Raw genomic sequence first — 20,818 nt, forward strand, 5'->3', positions numbered from 1 at the left:
GGTGTCTCCCCGGTGCCACCCGGGTATCTACCCACCACCCGGGTAAATTGACTTCGTTAGCGGAACGCGGATACGCGGATATAAGGGGAGTTTTGCGATGACAGACGTGAGATATGTTAGAAATATGGGAGGATTTGCACCGAGTATGTACCTACATATTTACTTTGTAGACCGGAAAACTTTTATAAACGGATCTCTCTAGGTACGTACCTTTGTTTATTCTACAGTCGTTTCGTTAGGATCCTAGATAATGTAGGTACCTATTCGACATGTAGATATTGTGTTGTGTACTTATTATGATGTCATACATCCTCTACTCGAACCTTATTATTGCTTCTATTTTATTATATAAGGTACAAATTCAAATGAAGATTCAAATACATGACACCTTACATACCTTCCTATTATCTATAATGTATGTTATATGCTTGTTACAAACCATTGACCTATAAACTTTATGGGTACTTAATGTAGATGTTAACTTATTATGTACGTTTATAGTGTAAACCAAAGTGCAACTTTACAACAATCAATAAAATTCTACAAGTTCAAACCAATGAAATGCAAAAAACATTCGAGCATAACATAACCACTCAAATGTAACTCAATAAAGCGAGTCAATAACTGTTCCACTCACCCTACGACAAGATGGCGTCACATCACACTTCCATAACCATAGAGAAAGACACTTTTTTTAACGCAAAGGCATAAAGTTTGAAATCCAATGAGGGATATAACAAAAGTGGAAATTACAATGTCATTTGGCAGAATGACGATTGAATAGAAATGTACATAGATGCTGGGTCTAAAATAACATTTTAAATAAATCTTTGTGTAGGGGCGCCATAATAGCTATTGCAGCTCGCAACGGTTGACGCACCCTCGGCCTCTGTAGGAAATCAAAATTCGGGGCGTTACACACTCGCGTCAAACAGACATCAGTATAATATTTCCTAGTACTTACCATCCTGCACTAAATAAAAAAAATAAATAATAGCAAATATATTTTTAATTGAAAAGACAAACACGAGGATCTCTACCGGTGTGAATTAAAGCTTGTGGATTACTTTGTTGAGTACGAAGGACGCAAAATACAGAAATAATCACGTACAAATATATAAAGGCACAACAGGCGATTATTGCTCATGAAGTTTCTTCCAGGCAACTTTTGAATTTGAGCTGAGTTCTAGGTCTTCCTTAAGGTCACCTCAACTGAGGACGGAATCGAGAAAAGCGGAGCATCTTTTTAAATGATTAATTAAAATTCAAATTAATTAACCATTTAAAAAGATGCTCCGCAAAAAGGACTTATTACACCTACCTGTCCGGCAGGCTAGATGCGTCAATGGAAACTCCCGTTTGCCGATCAGGGGGGTTAAAATGGCCACATCGAAGCAATTCATCTAAGAAAGCAATATTGCTATTTGACATTTGCGCATATAAAAGTAAGTGCGCAATGCAAACAAATGTCAAATAGCTATATTGCTTTCTTAGATGAATTGCTTCGATGTGACCATTTTAACCCCCCTGGTCGTGTAGTCTAATAGCAAATCGGCGGAGCGTAACCATGGTAACCACGAACTCTAGCGAGTTGGTGGGGAGTAGCCATGGTAACCACCCGTGACCTTGAAGCTTCTAGCCTGTCGGACAGGTAGGTGTAATAAGCCCTAAAGTCCGTCCTACTCTGTAGCAAGTGGCCGGGCTACGCGAGCGTTCACAAACGAAGTTACACAGTCAAGTAGGTAACGAGTGGCCGCCATTGTGCGCACGTAACGCAGCGGACGCAGTAACGTAGTTACCGCGCGCCGCATGCTAATGTCTGCACGAGGAAAAATGTGGACAAGAGTGAGCCATACTCCATGTTGATAAGGTTCCGGCGCTAACAATTATTGTAGATATGCCACCGAATTTTTGCCATAAAATGTAAGTATTTTTTTTTATTGATTGCAATCGGCTAACGTAGGTAGCTAAGTCGTTGATAGCGTAAATAAGAACAAAAATACACGCAAGTGCAGCATAAGTACAAATAAAAGTCAGACTACGTGAGCCATTGATGTATAATATTATGTTAGTATAAAGGCAACGGCCTCCGTGGTCCAGTTGTTGAGCATCGGGCTCACAATCCGGAAGCCCCGGGTTTGAATCCCGGTGGGGACATATCAAAAAAATCACTTTGTGATCCCTAGTTTGGTTAGAACATTACAGGCTGATCACCTGATTGTCCGAAAGTAGGACGATCCGTGCTTCAGAAGGCTCGTTAAACCTTTGGTCCCGGTTACTGTTTACTAATGTAAGTGTAGTCGTTAGGTACATGAGCCATGTCAGGGGCCTTTGGCGGCTCAACAGTAACCCTGACACCAGGGACGATGAGTTTGGTATTCCACATCACATCCCATATGATAAGAAGAAGAAGTATAAAGGCGAGCGTTCACAAACGAAGTTACACAGTAGGTAGGTAACGAGTGAACCCCATTAAACGCAAGTAACGCAGCGGACGCAGTAACACAGTAGAACAGGGATTTTTTTATTTAAGATGTGTCTAAGCATTTAAGTAAGAAAGAAGAAGAAGTTGGTAATAGTAGTTCCTACGGAACCCTAAAAAAGTAAAAAACATAAAACGCCGCACGCCGCCGGCCGTCGGGCAGCTCGTCACTAAACCGAATTTTGCTTTTTTCGTCATTTCAGTTTCAGAACGTGCGGCGGCCGCGCATTTTGAAAATGCTTTTCGTCGCATCCTTTCGTGCCAGTACATAACATAGCATCACGCCCGTATCCCCAAAGGGGTAGGCAGAGATGTTTCGTATAAACCACTAGGCAAGCTATGTTTATGTCCCATGTAACAGGGGCGAGCCCATTGCTATTAACCGGACACAAATACGTAACCCACCAAAATGGCAGGCTAATGAAAAATGAAGTAAGTAAGTTTGTTGGTTTGTATACTCTATTGCTTTAGAATACAAAGAAAATTTACATATAATTTATCGTTAGATAAAGCATAGGCGAGCTTATCCCTAATTGGGATTTCTTCCAGCTAACCTTGGACAGCCTGAAAGAAACTCAGTGGGCCGATGTTATAACGCAATAAATGAGTTAATATCTATGAATAGCAAGTAAACTAAATGTATACTTATTACTAATATTACTAAATACGTATATAGACTACTTATTGAGTCATTGTGATGATCATAAGTGCTGTGGAGTACTACACATTTCCTTAACTACCAAAGCAAAGAACCCGGGTTCGATTCTCGCTCGGATCATTTCCAGACTGGGCTAGCGAAACGGATAGGTTAATAATTACATACTTACAATTAAAGGCCGCCTATTGTACTCATTTTATTTCTCTTTTGTTTTGTATTTTGCTTTTTCCTGTTTGTGCAATAAATTATTTGTTATGTTAAACTAACTTCAGATATAGAATAAGGAATAGGTAATAAATTCAGGGGTAGATCGTCAAACACCTGTGGGCAACATCATTGCCGATAACGCAAAAAATATCCTAGAATTTTTGGGTCCTTTTGCAGGTTTTAACTGCATATTTGCAAAAGGACAACAGATTTTAGGATATTTTTGCGTTAACGCTAATGGTATTAACTACAGGTGTTCGAAGATGTACCCCTGAAGTTAGTTTAATTTAATTTCTGACTCTTAGACTCAATTTTATAAAATTAGGCATAAAATGCACAATTCCATTGCCACGTCGTCAATTTGTTTATGGCCCTACATCACTGTCCGCGACCCGAGTCAACGGTTTAACAATGGAACGACATTTATTATCTGTGCGCTCCCATTCCCGCCCATTTGCACAATTCCATTTGCGAGTTCTGAAACGCGAAACTGCGTAATCGGATTTGGTTTGTGAACGACACCCTCTTTTAAATGTGCGACAGAATCTATCACAAGTTTTTTTAGCGTAAGTATTTAAAGGTTACTTGCTTTTGTACATATACTCGTATTTGGAAATGAAATAGAAACAGTAAAGTAGGTAAGTAGGTGTAATTTAGGTTATAACACCTCCACCAACGCGTAGGCATAGTGTACCAGCGCAGCGTGTGAATGTAAGTAGGTACACTCCTTACCTTACCCTGTCCGGTTCATTGAGTGGAGGCCTGTTAGTTAAAGTTAGTAGTTTAGGCAGATAAAACGTTCGTTATGTATAAAATACGAATTTCAAAGTGTAAATATGTTACCTACTGAATAACGTACCTACATATTTCGTCAAAATTGTTAAGTTTCGGCCTTTTATAATTCGTGGGCTAGGCACCTAGTGTTGTTTTACGGCGGGTTGAAACAATATAATATAGGTACTAATAAGTAATAATTATTATAAAGAAGAAGAGATCCTTGGGGGAGGCCTATGCCCAGCAGTGGGCGTCGTACGGCTGATGATGATGATTATAAAGAAAGTTTGCGTGTTTATTTGTAGAAAGTCATCTCTGGAACTACTGAACCGATTTTGAAAATTCCTTCACCAGTAGAGAACTACACGATTCCCGTTGAAGTTGTCGGAAAGCTAAAACTTTTATATGAAAAGAGGTAAGTAAGCTACCTATTAACTATTGTTGAATCAAACGTAGGTATTATTGTTTATTCTATGGTCAAAGATTTCATTTTTTGTACGAAACCAAATGCGATAATTTATCAAAGCATCAGTATAGATCAGTGGTAGGTAATATGACCATAACAAATAAATTCATAGGAGACTCAAGTTACAAGATGGCGGATCGTTCGCAACACGACACGCTTACCTGCAACGATTGTGGTATAATTCGATAAATATCTCAATTTTCATATGAAATCCAAGTCGTTTATTCACTTAGAGACGTTTTCAAATACAATTATGCTATTGAGAAGTTTAACGCTTTGGAATGCGGCTCTGTAGTTTGTGCATGTGCGTGAAACCAAAAATTTTACTGTTTTTTGTTGTTGTAAGGGATGTGTCCGTGGTTAGATCGATAGGCTCACGGTCTGGAGGTCCGAGTTCGATTTCCGATGGGGACATTGTCGAAATCACTTTGTGAGACTGTCCTTTGTTTGGTAAGGACTGTTCAGGCTTGAATCACCTGATTGTCCGAAAAAGTAAGATGATTCCGTGCTTTGGAAGGCACGTTAAGCCGTTGGTCCCGGCTATTAGCCGTAAAAACACCTCCACCAACCCGCAGTGGAGCAGCGTGGTGGAGTATGCTCCATACCCCCTCCGGTTGATTGAGGGGAGGTTTGTGCCCAGCAGTGGGATGTATATACGCAGTTTATATAAGGGATGCTTAGATAGTTCGGACTTATTTTATGAATGGATGAAAGTAGGTTTGTGAAAAAGATTTATGATGCGGGTGTAAGTTTTAGAGCTAAAAGAGCAACGCCTAGACGTAGGCACATACCGCGATTACATCCAGGACATTTTAAAGAAAGTCCAGGTCAAGAGTACTATAAACCGGCGAGCATGCATGAAGTCTTTGACGAGAGTGGAAGAAGCGAAAGTGATGGATCAGGATCGTAGTAAGTGGAATTCCTTGGCCTCGGCCTAGTGCCTACCCCAACGGGAAATAGGCGTGAGTCTGAATCCAGCAAGAAAGCTTCGTACAAAAATACCTCGCTTTACAAAACATACGACGACTAAAGTAAGACTCAGGAAGAGTGAGGTAAACCTAGCTCAGCCTCTGGTGGGGAGCAGAGAGTTGCGGTCCTAAACGTACTATTAGGTATTCCTTATTCTATGAAGGAAGTTCTACCTCAAAAAAACCCAAAACCTAACAATGTCAGCCCAAAAAGTAAACAAAAAGAGTCATCTTTCACCCCAGAACCAGTACATAGGGTGTCGGCGTTGCACAATTATTAATCACAGCGTAGGGCGCCGCCCCCGGCATTAACATGACAATCGGAGCCCCCTGGGTTGCGCTATGTACCGACCATGTTCGTGACACGACCCGTGGCAGATTTCCTGGATGTAATGGTTATTATAGCACACCTCGGATACTTCATACAAAGGACCTCGTTTTACACAGACACTACACATTGCCGTTATCGTTACGCGCATCTGTGTGTGTGACGTCTGACGCACACAAGATTGAAGACTAAAGTAAGACCGAGAGGAGGTGAGGTAAATTAGCTTCCAAACGTTTTTTCGATTCTGCTCCACACCACCCAAATCCCCTGGTAGTTGCGGCTTCCGAGTACATTCCGCTTAGGGACGGTACTGAAAAGTATCGGCGTCCGAAGGACGTAATATACGATCCCGACGACCCGATTACTCTAGCCATAGAGGCAGCCAATCAGCGACACCAAACACTTCAGGTCCCCGATACCGACCCCGCCGGCGTGGTCGACGATTTCCCTCATTCAGCGCTTATCGCTATCGACCAACTAGGGCCGATTAATTCTTTCAAATATTTTTCCTCTCAGACGACGCCCTGAGCCGAGGTTCGCGCCCAACTGGGCACCCTCAGGCCTGTTGTCTTAAACTTTGTACCGGGTGAGAGCCTTCAGCGCTCCCCATTTGTCCGGCCAAGTAGTTAATGCCATCTGCGGCAAATCTACAATAAGTCACGTCAAAAAAAAAAAAAGGTGAGGTAAACCTAGCTCAGCCATTGGTGGGGAGCGGAGAGTAACCTCTATACGTAGTATTATTCCTTATTCTATGATATAGCTTGCAAAGATCTGTAGAACCGGGCTTGATAAATACCTATGTTTTAAGGTGTTTTGCGATGGAAAAATCCACTTGATATTAACTCAGAATCATGGTCTGAATCATGCCCTTCAGTATCGTTACGATGTCACTAGCACCCTGTATATTTTGTGCTCTCTTAAGGAAAGCCTGCATGTGCCCAGCAGTGGGACGAAGGTAGTTAAGTATAGGGGCTGTTTATGTTAAGTAAAGGAGGAGCTCGGTGGCGCAGCGGTAAACGCGCTCGGTCTGCGATTGTTGAAGTTAAGCAACTTTCGCAAAGGCCGGTCATAGGATGGGTGACCACAAAAAAAAAGTTTTCATCTCGAGCTCCTCCGTGCTCCGGAAGGCACGTTAAGCCGTTGGTCCCGGCTGCATTAGCAGTCGTTAATAATAACCATCAATCCGCACTGGGCCCGCGTGATGGTTTAAGGCCCGATCTCCCTATCCATCCATAGGGAAGGCCCGTGCCCCAGCAGTGGGGACGTTAATGGGCTGATGATGATGACAATGTTAAGTAAAAGAAAAAAAATAAGCATGCAATCAATCGAAAAACGCATCGTATTAGTAAAAGTGATGCTCCCCTTACTACATAAATCCATCGCTCTTCACTCTGAGAGGAGGGTCGGAAGAGTGGAAACGTGTCTTCGCATCCGATGGTTATCATAGCCATTGAAATGTAGATAATGGGATACCTTATGTGTTATTGTTCAGTCAGCATAACATACATAAATCATAGAATAAGAAATAATACGGCAACTCTTCGCCCCCACCAGCGGCTGAGCTAGGTTTTACCTCACCCCCGCCCACTTCTCTTACTTTCGGTCTTAATTTACGGTGGTATTAATAAACCAATCTCAGCTTTGAGACGGCCCTCAAGATCATGTCAATGTGACAGTTCTCATATAAAAACAGGGACTTGAGCGTGATCTTGAGGGCAGTCTCAGCTGAGATTAGTTTTTTAATACCACCCTTAGTATTATTCCTTATTATCTATTATTTATTATGATTCCTTATTACGGCCTCTGTTGTCCAGTGGTTGAGCGTTGGGCTCACGATCGGGAGGTCCCGGGCTTGAATCCCGGTGGGGACATATCGCTTTGTGATCCCTAGTTTGGTTAGGACATTACAGATCCGTGATCCGTGCTTCGGAAGGCACGTTAAGCCGTTGGTCACGGTTACTACTTAACTTACTGATCTAAGTAAGTGGTCGTTACATGACTTGCAACTGTCTGAATAGTAGTAGCTCTGCCCACCCCATTGGGCACTATAACCATAAGTACAGTTTGCCAACCACATTTCTAAACATAGAACAAGGAATAACAACAACAAAGGTATGTTCACGCCTAAAAAACTCATGACTTTATTTCCGCTAATAAACTTATCGTAGTTATTGCTATAACAATTTTGTTAGGCGCTCTCAAACTACCCAACATTCATAAATTAATTCGTACTACTTATTATAATAATATATGTAAAAGATCTGTTGAACTTATGGCTATTATTATGTGTACCTAATTCTATAAACCTGCCTTTCACTTAGATTATAATATGTATATAATAGTTTCATAATATTATCCCTATTGAAATACTAACGGCTACCCGCGACTAATCGTAGGTAGGTATATACGAGTATCTAGATTGCAGCCCATGTGTTGTTTTAATAAATAAGCAATATCTCTGTAGGTAAAGTTCCATCTAAACATGTCAGTAGTTATGTATATCACATCCTCACAAACTTTCGAGTTTATAACACGAATATTATGAGAATATTTAGTAGCTACTGAATATTTATAAAACTTTTAGTTTGTTTCGTTCTATATACTTAAGTTGTTTGCTCCCCTAATAATCATCATTACAACTATCTTAGTAGGTACCTATGTAGTAAGACACCTTCTCGTACTTAGTTCGGTATTATTTATTCATCATAATCATGATTTGACGAATTTAGATGCGCAACAATGTGCGCGATTCCCATAAAACGTAAAAGAAGCAACCGGATTCAAATTATTGAGGATTTCATATTAATACTTGTAAGAAGCGAGCAGATTTAAATGCGTCGTCGCCAGTGCATCGTTAGCAGTCATGACTGGCGTTTCTTCGTTTGTCGTCATCTTACCATTATCCTGAGTGCCTGCCTCGGACCTTAATTTGTTTTTAAATAAACCCTCCGCAGTGGTTGTAGACATCTCACGATCATGACCATACATTTGGTTTTGTTTTATGTTCCGTTTGTTTTGTATTGCTTAGCTCTTAAAATTGTGAGAAGGTGCGTCGCCTAATGTTTAAGATTGTTGTTCGATGAAATATTGTTTTCTTTTTATGATTTATGTTGTGAAAGGGTTGTTTGTATAAGGAATAATGTTCTGTCTACCCTATTAGGGATTGCGCGCATGAGTTTATATACCTATTTTAATATAGTGTCATGTTCTAGTGGGCTCTGCCTACCCCAACTGAAAATAGGCGTGAACTTATGTTTGTAGGTACCTATGTATCTGACAGGTTTTAATATCGCCTACTTAATACATCCTCTGTCTAACCCCAATAGAATGCTGCGCAAAGGTACATACGTTGTTATATCACAATTTACAAATTATACCTAATCAGGGTATTAAATAATTATTATTCGTTAAAAAACAAACAGTAACAAAAAGGGAACACAATTTGTGAACGAATTATTAAACGTCAAAAAAGTGACAAATGTGACAATGACAACTGCACACACGCACACAGCCACAACCTACGTCCATGTGAGTTAAAATGAATGATGACGTGCGCGTGTGTGCGACGGTGTGAGTTGACTACAAAACTTTGATAAAACTGTTGATAACGATGCGCGAAGATCACTCCACGAACGACTTTCGTGGTTTATCATCTGTTACGTGGTTTTCTATGCGTGTCAAATAACTATTAGCTACATTTTATGTCAAATAATTCAATTAACATGGGTGCCAAAAGTAAAAAAGTGTTAGAAGTTGTATCCGGGTGGGAAGCAGTGGAATTAGCAGTGAAATGCATATTTTTCGGCATCTGGCAACTTATTCAGATGTTTGTGAAAAGATTATGGAAGGGACACAGAAGAAAATCCAAGAATTCCTCGGTCGAACTCACAGTAGACAACTCTGTGGGTACCCACTGCTATATAAAAATAATGGTGAGTAAAAAAGCTGAGTCAAACAAATGCCCTTTGTACTTACTTGCACATTTTTTTGTAGATACTTAAACAAAGTACTTAAACATTATGAAAGTGTTGCTCTATATTTTACTTTCTTTTTAATCTCATTTATTACCTATGTACCAATATTTAAAAAAAAACATTTACCTTAGTGAGGTACTACAAAAAAATACCTATTAAAACATGTTTTTTTCTTTAATTTTTTTTTTTCGTCTTTTGACGAAGCCTGTGGTGGATGGCTAGTCTTTTTGTTTTTTTTTTTTAAATTAAATAAATTCAAGACTTTTAATTTAGAATTTTATATTTCAATTGCTGAACAACTTGGGGGTCCAGAATTTTGTTTTACTTACTTACTGGAGAAATAAATGTAATATACAGCCAACCTTTTTTTTTTTCAGGGAGTAAAATACCACTATGTCAAGACCGGGCCAAAAACTGGCCAGTTAGTTCTCATACTGGGTGATGCTCCAGACACTGGCAAATTATGGGGTCCCACCTGGACCACGGTAGTCCGTAGGCTATCTGAAGAAGGTTACCACATCATCACCTTAGACCTAAGAGGGACTGGAGGGAGTGAAGGAGGACGCCGCAGTGACTTGGCCCCTCCAAGAGCTGTGGAAGAGTTGTCGACCCTAATGGAAGTGCTTGGAGTGTCAGAGAATAACCCTGCTGTCGTCATCGGCTTTGGCATTGGTGGGATGTTGACATGGTAATTATATTTTCTTACTCTTTAATAAAAAAAAAAATAGTAGACTAAAAAAAGCCTTGGAAATAATCTTAAATTCTACAAATGTCAACAAATAACACATAAAATACGGTTTCCTGTAGTCTGCATAACAACCGCGCCGCGCGCAGCGCGATTTATATTGAGGGTCTCAACCAATAACCGCAGGGAATGCTATCTACATTAGATAGTCGTCTTATGGCTATTGGTCAAAGCCCACGATGCGTCGCGCGCGGCGCTGTTTACGTGCAGCGCCGGCTGGCTCTCATATTAGAATTCTATTACTATGACTAACAAGATTCTATTTACTATCAATTACCATAATAATCATTCACATTTTCAGAAGAAGCTGGCTTAATAAATCCACCTTACCCCAGTGGGAAATAGCCGTGAGATTACGTACCTAATTATGTATATATCGAATTAGAAACAACCATGATTAATGACTTAATTTAAAACAAACCTACATATATAAACTCACGCCTATTTCCCACCGGGGTAAGCAGAGACTATAGAATTCCATTTTCTTCTATCCTGACACACTTCTCTTGCTTCCTCCACATTCATCCATCGCTTCGAACACGCATACAGGTTCAGAGTAGATCGTACTAAACCTTTTCTAAGGACATCTCCAATTTGGTCAATGTAAGTCCTTCTAGGTCTTTCTCTGCCAGCCCTACCATCAACTTTCGCTTTATATGCCGCTTTCGCAATTCTATTATCCTTCATCCGCTCTACGTATCCTAACCAACCAACCAAACAATTTATTTAAAAACATAAAAATGTAACTAGCAAACAACAAAGGATTTCAATTAACCAATTACTTTATATAATTAATCATAGTTTATTCACTTTTACTTGCCCTGATAATTATGTATTTTTGCAATATTTATCTTATCATGACCTTATTGAATATTGGAGAATATTATCTTTCAGATGCAACATGTATAATATAATATACAATTGCATAACATACCTACATTCTTACTTTTGTCGTAGAATACTATATACAGAACGGCAACTCTCCGCTCCCCACCAGCGGCTGAGCTAGGTTTACCTCACCCCCTCGGTGTTACTTTAGTCTTCAATCGTATGGGCGTCCGTCAGACGTCACACACACAGAGGCGTGTGTACGGTAACGTTAATGTGTAGTGTCTGTGTAAAACTAGGTCCGGGGTTCGCTTTTGTACAATTTCACAGAGGTCAAAGGCCTGATGATAATTAATTGACTTGGCGCCGATGTCGTACGATTGTTATGATTAGAAAGAAAACATCCTATATGTTATCTGTTAGATTATGATATCCAAAGTGCACGTCGTGTTTCGCCGTGCTCTGTCTAGCTATAACGATTAATGCGGTCTTACATTAATAAAAAACATTACAGTCTGTACATTGTTTTAAACCCGTTATTGGCCCCGATTCCTGCAGACACCGCCTAATTTTATTTTAGGTTATATCCGTCATTTTCGTATCCGTCGAAAAGGAAAGGGACAGATGATTCACAGCTCTTAATTTTAGGAAGAATGAGTAAATTAATGTGTCGGGTTATTGACTGACGTAAAATTTTTAGACGGTTGGTTTAGATTTGTGCTTAAAATTGACGTGTGTTCCATAAATTTTATGCTTGTCGATTACCCGTCCCTTTCCTTTTCGGCGGATAAGAAAAGGACAGATATAACTTAAAATAAAATTAGATGGTATTTACAGGAATTAGCACCAATATGTGTTTTAATTATCACAGTCTGTAATCTCAAACATTATTTAAATTCACGCTTATAGCCTACAAGTGTAATCAGAGCTAGGACTCCTTCTAACGTGTGGGCTGTGAGGTGGATTACCAACCCCATCAACCCTGGTGTCAGGGTTATTATTGAGCCACCACAGGCCCCTGACATGACTCATCTAACGACTACATACTTACGTCACAAAGTAGTAACCAGGACGGCTTAACGTGCCTTCCGAAGCACCGATCATCTTACTTTTGGACAATTAGGTGATCAGCCTGTAATGTCCTAACCAAACTAGAGATCACAAAGTGATTTTGTGATTTGTTCCCACTGGGATTCGAACCCGGGACCTCTGGATCGTGACCACAACGCTTAACTACTGGACCACGAAGGCCGTTGGTCTAACAGGATTGTTCTAAGGACTAACACCAGTATTCTAAGAAACTCGAAACTTCCTTCACTCGACCCGGCCTCAGCCGAGCATTTTATTATTTTAAATTGACATTCACGTTCTCGCCTGACAGCCTCCGTGGTCTAGTGGTTAGAGCGTTAGGCTCACGATCAGGTCCGGGTTCGATTCCCGATGGGGACATTGTCGAAATCACTTTGTGAGACTGTCCTTTGTTTGGTAAGGACTTTTCAGGCTTGAATCACCTGATTGTCCGAAAAAGTAAGATGATTCCGTGCTTTGGAGGGCACATTAAGCGGTTGGTCCCGGCTATTTATTAGCCGTAAAAACACCTCCACCAACCCGCATTGGAGCAGCGTGGTGGAGTATACTCTTATGTGTTTTAATTATAATAATAACTATTGCACAAAATAAAAGAAATACAAATATGTTTACTTAAAACTAAAAATGTGCTTATATTCTAAATAGATTGCAGGAGTTGTACAGGGGTCCCCAAACTAGGCAATGCCTGAATCTTGGGAACTAGTTATTTTTTTATTAAAAGTATAACTTAAAAAAAAAATAAGCATTACAAAATAAACTGTAGCATAGGTATAAATTGAGGAAGATGTAAGTAGATTTATGGTGCTGTAAAGATTTTCCTTCGTTTAACCTTCTAATTTCATGGATAACAGACATATGCATCTCTTATATTTGTTTCTGAGTATAAATTACCCTTTTTATTACACCCAGACACAATTACATCATTCACCCATTATTGTTCTGATCAAAGTAAAGAGAAGCAACATAGGTAGAAACGTAGAAACATAATTGTATTCGTATCTGATCCAAATATCAAGCAACAATTACTTTTATGTATGCCTCCGCCATTAGATTATATTTTTGTATAATTATACCCGAGCGGAGCTATATAGAGGAGCGCAGGCGCAGCGGTAAATGCGCTCGGTCTGCGATTGTTGAAGTTAAGCAACTTTCGCAAAGGCCGGTCATAGGATGAGTGACAACAAAAAAAAAGTTTTCATCTCGAGCTCCTCCGTGCTTCGGAAGGCACGTTAAGCCGTTGGTCCCGGCTGCATTAGCAGTCGTTAATAACCATCAATCCGCACTGGGCCCGCGTGATGGTTTAAGGCCCGATCTCCCTATCCATCCATAGGGAAGGCCCGTGCCCCAGCAGTGGGGACGTTAATGGGCTGCTGATGATGATACCCGAGCAATGAGAAAATAGGTAATTATCACGTTAAATCTGAACAGCGCCATCTATATTTTTGTTGGAAAACGTATCCTGGAATGTCCTTCATTAAAGTCGCCTCAACTGAGAACGGAGTCGACGAAGCTTCGAGTAGAATATGGGTGTAAGATCAACTCGTACGGTCACGAGTACTGATATGTATACACTGTGCAACCATGTCACAATAACTTTTCTGACAAATTAAACCATAAGCCTCATTAAATGTCAAATATGATAGTGCGACAGGGTTCTAAAGTGGGTACGTGATATTGCTCATGACTGTACTTCCTATTAAGTACAATTCCGTCTGCCGATATGTCTACTGATTTCCTAATCACTACATAGTATAAAACAAAGTCGCTTTTTCTGTCCCTATATCCCTATGTACGCTTAAATCTTTTAAACTACGCAACGGATTTTGATGCGGTTTTTTTTAATAGATGGAGTGATTCAAGAGGAAGGTTTATGTATAATAACATCCTTTAAATAGTGAAGAAATACTGTTATTTTTGAGGTTTTTAATGTGATGTCGTAAATAATTACATTTTTTCCTCAGCATTGCAACCGAGCGAAGCCGGGGCGGGTCGCTAGTACCGCTATAAAAATTCCCTATTGACAATGACCTATATTTATAACAGATAGTCAAAGTTAAAGCTGTATTTTTTAATTTAATTATCAATGGGATAAGAAGTTTGTTATTGAGAAATGTCGCTTATCTCTCCGCGAGACACGATAACTGATTTTTAAATAAAATTAAACCATAATGTTTGAGTTATGCGTGTTTTGTTCACTTTTAGAGAATTGCACTTTATTTAGTATTTATTTTTATTTGGTTTGGACACGTAGTACGGATGAAGTATAATAGGATTACGAAAGCAGTAGGTATATAAAGCGAATGTTTGTGGTAGGGCTGGCAGAGGAAGACCTAGAAGGACATAGGTACTTTGACGAAATTGGAGATGTCTTTAGAAAAGGTTCAGTACGATTTACTCAAAACCGGCGTACGTGTATGAAACGATTGATGAATGCGGAGGAAGCAAGAGAAGTGTGTCAAGATCAAAGCAGGAATTCCAGTCTCTGCTTACCCCGGTGGGAAAAAGGCGTGACTTTATGTATGAATGTTCACCTTATTGCTGTATTCTTCTTCTATCGTGTAGGTTGTGAGGTGGATTAGGAACCTCATCAACCCTGTGGCAGGGTCATTATGGAGCCACCAAAGGCCTCTGGCATGGCTCATGTAACGGTTACTGACTTACATCAGTAATTAGTAATTAGAACCAATGGCTTAATGTGCCTGATCAGCTTGTAATGTCCTAATGAAACTACCTAGTTAGAACTTACGTAATTTGGGGACATAGGTACAAAAGTCCAATCAGTTTCTTGCAAAGCAATAAATTAACTGGTTGCACTTAAGACCTGCCGGTTACATGTATTTTCTGTAATAGACCAAAACCACCTACAAAAACATAAATTTTTAAATTATGAATTTATAATAACTAATGGTTCATAATTTCACCACTGTTTACAAATAATTCGCTGAGCTCAGTGACTGAACTTTTGCTCTTTGATTATACATAAGACAGAATATTTTAAGATTATGTTTGCGTTAACGGTACTGATATTGACTTCCCGTGTTCAGAGATGGGAAGGAGGAGCTCGGTGGCGCAGCGGTAAACGCGCTCGGTCTGCGATTGTTGAAGTTAAGCAACTTTCGCAAAGGCCGGTCATAGGATGGGTGACCACAAAAAATAAAAGTTTTCATCTCGAGTTCCTCCGTGCTTCGGAAGGCACGTTAAGCTGTTGGTCCCGGCTGCATTAGCAGTCGTTAATAACCACCAATCCGCACTGGGCCCGCGTGGTGGTTTAAGGCCCGATCTCCCTATCCATCCATAGGGAAGGCCCGTGCCCCAGCAGTGGGGACGTTAATGGGCTGGTGATGATGATGATGTTCAAAGATGTACCTGAGTGTGGGATTCAATCGTGATAACTTCCAGGTACCTAGCGCACTGTCACGGGCGTATGATCGGCAAGCTGGCGGTGGTGGGCGCTCCACACCCGAACCTCTATTGGCAGTACCCGCCCGCTGCATTCTGCAACCGAGTTCTGCACTTCATACAGGTAAACTTGTGTTCTACGCTGTTACCAGTAATGTGCCGCCCTCGGGGAAATTCCCAAACTGTTTAATAGTTAGGACACTGGCTGCTTTTTCAAATTATTTTTTTCTTGTACCAGAGTACAAAAAGTATGATTGTTTTCGAATTCATGTTTGGATCATAAATGATTATCACGTGCTCAGCGGTGAAGGAAAACATCGTGAGGAAACCCACATTCCCGAGATATGCACTTTCGGAGGTATGTGACTTGACCTGTATTGGGCCTGTTTTACATTCGCGCGTCAGACAGGCAGTCACTTCTGTGAAAAATCGGACCTGTCAAATCTTCAGGTTAGGTAATTTCCTCGATTATGTATTGTTTCTTGTTTCCAGTGGCCTAACTTCCCCGAGCAGTGGCTAGCGGAAGGAGCGCAGGAGCGGGACGGGAGATGGGCCAGCTCGCGCGCCTGTGATTGGTCCGGCCCACTCAACTATGTTAGAGGTAAATTGCGTTGTTTTACATACAGGGTGTTAGCGACACCGTACCGAATACTGAGACCCGGGAACGGCTCATCAGTGGCATGGTATAACAAAACCAGGTATGCTCAAAACTGACAGCTAGCATTTCAAGGTTAGCCCAGCTGACGTCATCCCACCCTACTACGTTGCCATTTCGTAAAAAAAAATACCCACGTCCAATGTTTTTAATTTACTTTGCAAGGAAATTTTGAACTTTTAGTAAAAGAGTTACTTACAGTTTTAATGATTTTTATATATGTGATAAATATTAGTAATTAAATACATTAGTCAGTAATACAGTAAATTTTCAATAATAACATTTACGTCCTTGGAATGTTGGAGATACCAATTGAATGGTAACACTTACATGATTGAGCATACCTGGTCTTCTTATATCATGATCACTGGCTGCTACTTATGATTCAGATTTATAACATTTTAAGTAGAAAATTATACAAAAAGTAACATATGTTGCTGGCAACAATAGTTTAAAAATATTATAAAGAATATTTTTATATGGCAATATTATACCGACTTTAATAGCCGACGCCTCCCGCGAAAGTTTAACAATCGTTAACGTGATAATTACCTATTTTCCCATTACTCGGGTACTTAATAATTCAAAAATACAATGTAGTGGCAAAAGCATGTACTTATAAAAACAACTGTTGCTTGTGGATCACATTTTGTATAGAATTACGTTGCTACCTATATTGTTTCGCTTTATTTTGATTAGAAGAATAGGTGGAAGATGTAATTGTGCCTGGGTGTAATAAAAAACAAAGATAAACGAAGGAAAATCTTTACAGCGCCATCTACATTGTTTAATATTCATTGGGATATAGTCGTGAGCTTATGTTATGCTTTTTTTTTGAGATGATTATGATTAAACTGTCATTGGCGCCCAAGGACGTAATATACGATCCTGACGACCCGATTACTCTAGCCATAGAGGCAGCCAATCAGCTCACGACACCAAACACTTCAGGACCCCGATACCGACCCCGCCGGCGTGGTCGACGATTTCCCTCAATCGCAGCGCTTATCGCTATCGACCCGCTAGGGTCGATTCATTCTTTCAAATATTTTTCCTCTCAGACGACGCCCTGAACCGAGGTTCGCGCCAAACTGGGCACCCTCAGGCCTGTTGTCTTAAACGTTGTACTGGGTGACAGCCTTCAGCACTCCCCATTTGTCCGGCCAAGTACTTAGTTAATGCCATCTGCGGCAAATCTACAATAAGTCACGTCTAAAAAGAATGTTGTTGGCTCCCCAAGGAGCGGCGTGGTGGCGCGTACGAGCCAACCACCGCATCGAGTCGCCCACCCTGCTGGTGGGGGCCCGCGACTCTGCGGCGCAGCTGGTCACTAGCGCCCAGTACTGCCTCAGCTCCACGCTGCGAATGGTCACCACGCCCGACCCCACCGACCTTGAACTCGCTACCATCGTACAAGACTTTCTTATTGGTGAGTACATGCCAGTCTTCAGAAGATATCTTACCAATTTTGGGTTACCGTCCATCTAGTCATCATCTCCATCATGGTATAAGAAGACCAGGTATGCTCAATCCTATGACAAGCCGCCATTGCTAGCCTTTTGATCACGTGTTACCATTAAATTGGTATCTCCAGAGACATTTTGTCACGTTTTTTTATGACGTCACAGGTTGCTTTTTCATACAAATTCCGTAGTAATTTCGCGTTTTGACGTTTAGTAAAAAGTAACTGATTTGACTAGTTGGAACCAAGCCTACTTATTAATCTGACGTTGCGTAAAATGTTTAATTAATTATATTACAAGTTCATTTGATTAATAATTATTATATAAATTAAAACAAAGGAACATATCATATAAAACCAAAGAAGTCTATAAATCAAAGGTCCAATTATAATTAATTGCAAACAACCTTCATTTAGTAAACAATTAAAGTTATACCTACAGATAAATAACAAGTTAACAAAGAATATGTTAATTATAAAAGAAAAATAAATGTTAAAGGCAACGAATGTGTAAACAACGAAATAAGAACCCATGTGATTTATAGTATTATACGTATAGTATTCTTTACTCTATGGCCATACATAAACTGACGCCCGCTATGTTATAATTTAACAGGGTAGGCAGAGCTACAAGTAATCAAAAGACGATTTGCAACCAATTTTGATATGAAGTCTTAAGATGGATATGGTTTATTTGAAAGTAAACTTAATAACATACTAAGAGAGAGTCACTGTGGTCCTATGACACCGTTTTTTCAATTGGGGAGCGCCGGTTCAAACCCCAGTCCTCAGTGCCAATGCACTTGCGCCAATGAGTTATTAATTTATCTTAAGTGCAATTTTCACAAACATAGTTGCCTCGACCTTTATAGGCGGCGATACGGTTTACCACCTATCACATTGGTCTAACAGAAAGCTCGGTGAGGTGTAGGTACTTAGTTTATCTTGCGATGGATGTACAGTCGTGAGCAATATAATGTACCCACTTTACGACTTTTTCGCACTAACATATTTGACATTTAATGAGACTTACGGTTTAATTTGCCAAAAAAGTTAATATGACATGGTTTCAAAGTGTATACATATTAGTACTCGTGACCGTACCTCTGACTACCCCAATTGGGATGGGAATGAGCTTGTATATGTTGTTGTTGTTTGAACCTAATAATTGAGTTTAAAATAAAAATTTAATCAATAAAATTGTTTCAGAAAAAGAAAAATCATCGGAATTCGAACCCAGGACACTTATGGGCAGAATGCTTGGCGCAGTCGCGGGGCGAGGGCGGGAACTCACCGCCAAACTTGTGTTGCCTCCCGTACAGGGATAATACACATCATATCAGGGTAGACAGAACCACTCAAATAACAGTTTTTGGAAAAAAAATATAGCGGGTGAAAAATCAGCTAAATGTTCGTTCCACGAAGTTACCATCCCATATTCTACAGTAAGTAAAATGGATCTTGCTTGGCAAAGTTACATTTCAATGCAATCATGAGAAATATCATGTACGCTCTTTACAACCGTGTCGCACTATCATATTTGACATTTAATGAGACTTACGGGTTAATTTGTCAAAAAAGTTAATGTGACATGGTTTCAAAGTGTATCCATATTAGTACTCGTAACCGTACATTATATTGTTAGGGAAAATATAGTGTATTTTATAAGACCTATGTCCTGTGATCTGTTTTATGACAAGTTATTTAAACAACGGTTTAAAGGTTAAAACAGTAATATGTACTCGTAAATCGTAGTGATAAGCGTGTCAAAACAAAAATAAATTCGAGGATTCTTATTAAATAACGAACGTATAAAGACCTGGTACTATCATGAGCACTATACTATATTATATACTTATAGTTTAGTACCCTATCGCATTAACAAACTTTACAACCAGTGAAATTTTCTTTTAAGTTGTCACATAAGTTAATTGGACATAGTTCTGAAGTTATACGTACTTGTTATTGTTCGTGACTGTACAATAATCCAAATTATTCGTTAAGAATATATCATCGTATCCACTACGCAACATAACGCGCAACATGTACAGCAACATTGCACAACAGCGCGCGACGTTGCCAGCCGAAGCGCAACATGTACAGCAACATTGCACAACAGCGCGCGACGTTGCCAGCTGAAGCGCAACATGTACAGCAACATTGCACAACAGCGCGCGACGTTGCCAGCTGAAGCGCAACATGTACAGCAACATTGCATAACAGCGCGCGACGTTGACAGCTAAAGCGCAACATGCACAACAGCGCGCGACGTTGCCAGCTGAAGCACAACTTGTTGCGCGGCTTGTTGTTTGTGTAAAGAGCATCGTTGACGAGTTGAGACGTGACGCGCAACAACACTAGTTCCCCTGGCGACATGTTGTCGATGACGGACGCGTATTAGATGCGTAGACAGACAACGTTGTTAAACAAAAGTTTTGCGTTTACTTTCAACATGTTGTACAATGTAGCCAAGTGGAAACGCAGCTTAAGCCTTACATTTAAATACGTAATCATTTTAGGCAGCTAAAACCAAATCAAGCTATGTGCCATTTTATTTAGTTGTACAAATGCATGTTTTGTAGAATATTATTAAGTATTTGTAAATATTATTTTTATAAACTAGATACACATTTTATACATTTGTAAAATTGTATGTTAGTTTTTAATCTTTTTAGTACTGGATTCTTTCCTTTTTGGGATCTTAAATGTGATGGATCAATAATATTTATTGTGCAAATGTAAGATTTGTGCAATAAATATATAAAAAAAGTTACCAGGTTTTA

The 20,818-nt window shown here is 39.9% G+C and overlaps 2 protein-coding genes across 2 annotated transcripts in view; one reads left to right on the plus strand and one right to left on the minus strand.

The window, feature by feature from the left end:
- LOC126371434 (adhesion G protein-coupled receptor A3) overlaps window positions 1-20,818 on the minus strand; it is a 233,458-nt gene that overhangs the window by 196,027 nt on the left and 16,613 nt on the right. The gene's annotated exons all lie outside the window — the stretch shown is intronic.
- LOC126371493 (epoxide hydrolase 4-like) lies at window positions 9,450-20,226 on the plus strand. Its single transcript, XM_050016805.1, has 6 exons — window positions 9,450-9,815; window positions 10,235-10,545; window positions 15,919-16,042; window positions 16,411-16,519; window positions 17,814-18,002; window positions 19,245-20,226. The coding sequence occupies exons 1-6, from the start codon at window positions 9,585-9,587 to the stop codon at window positions 19,361-19,363; spliced, it is 1,083 nt and encodes a 360-aa protein (XP_049872762.1). The 5' UTR covers window positions 9,450-9,584; the 3' UTR covers window positions 19,364-20,226.

The sequence above is a fragment of the Pectinophora gossypiella genome, chromosome 12, assembly GCF_024362695.1.
Source record: "Pectinophora gossypiella chromosome 12, ilPecGoss1.1, whole genome shotgun sequence".
Lineage (NCBI taxonomy): Eukaryota > Metazoa > Arthropoda > Insecta > Lepidoptera > Gelechiidae > Pectinophora > Pectinophora gossypiella.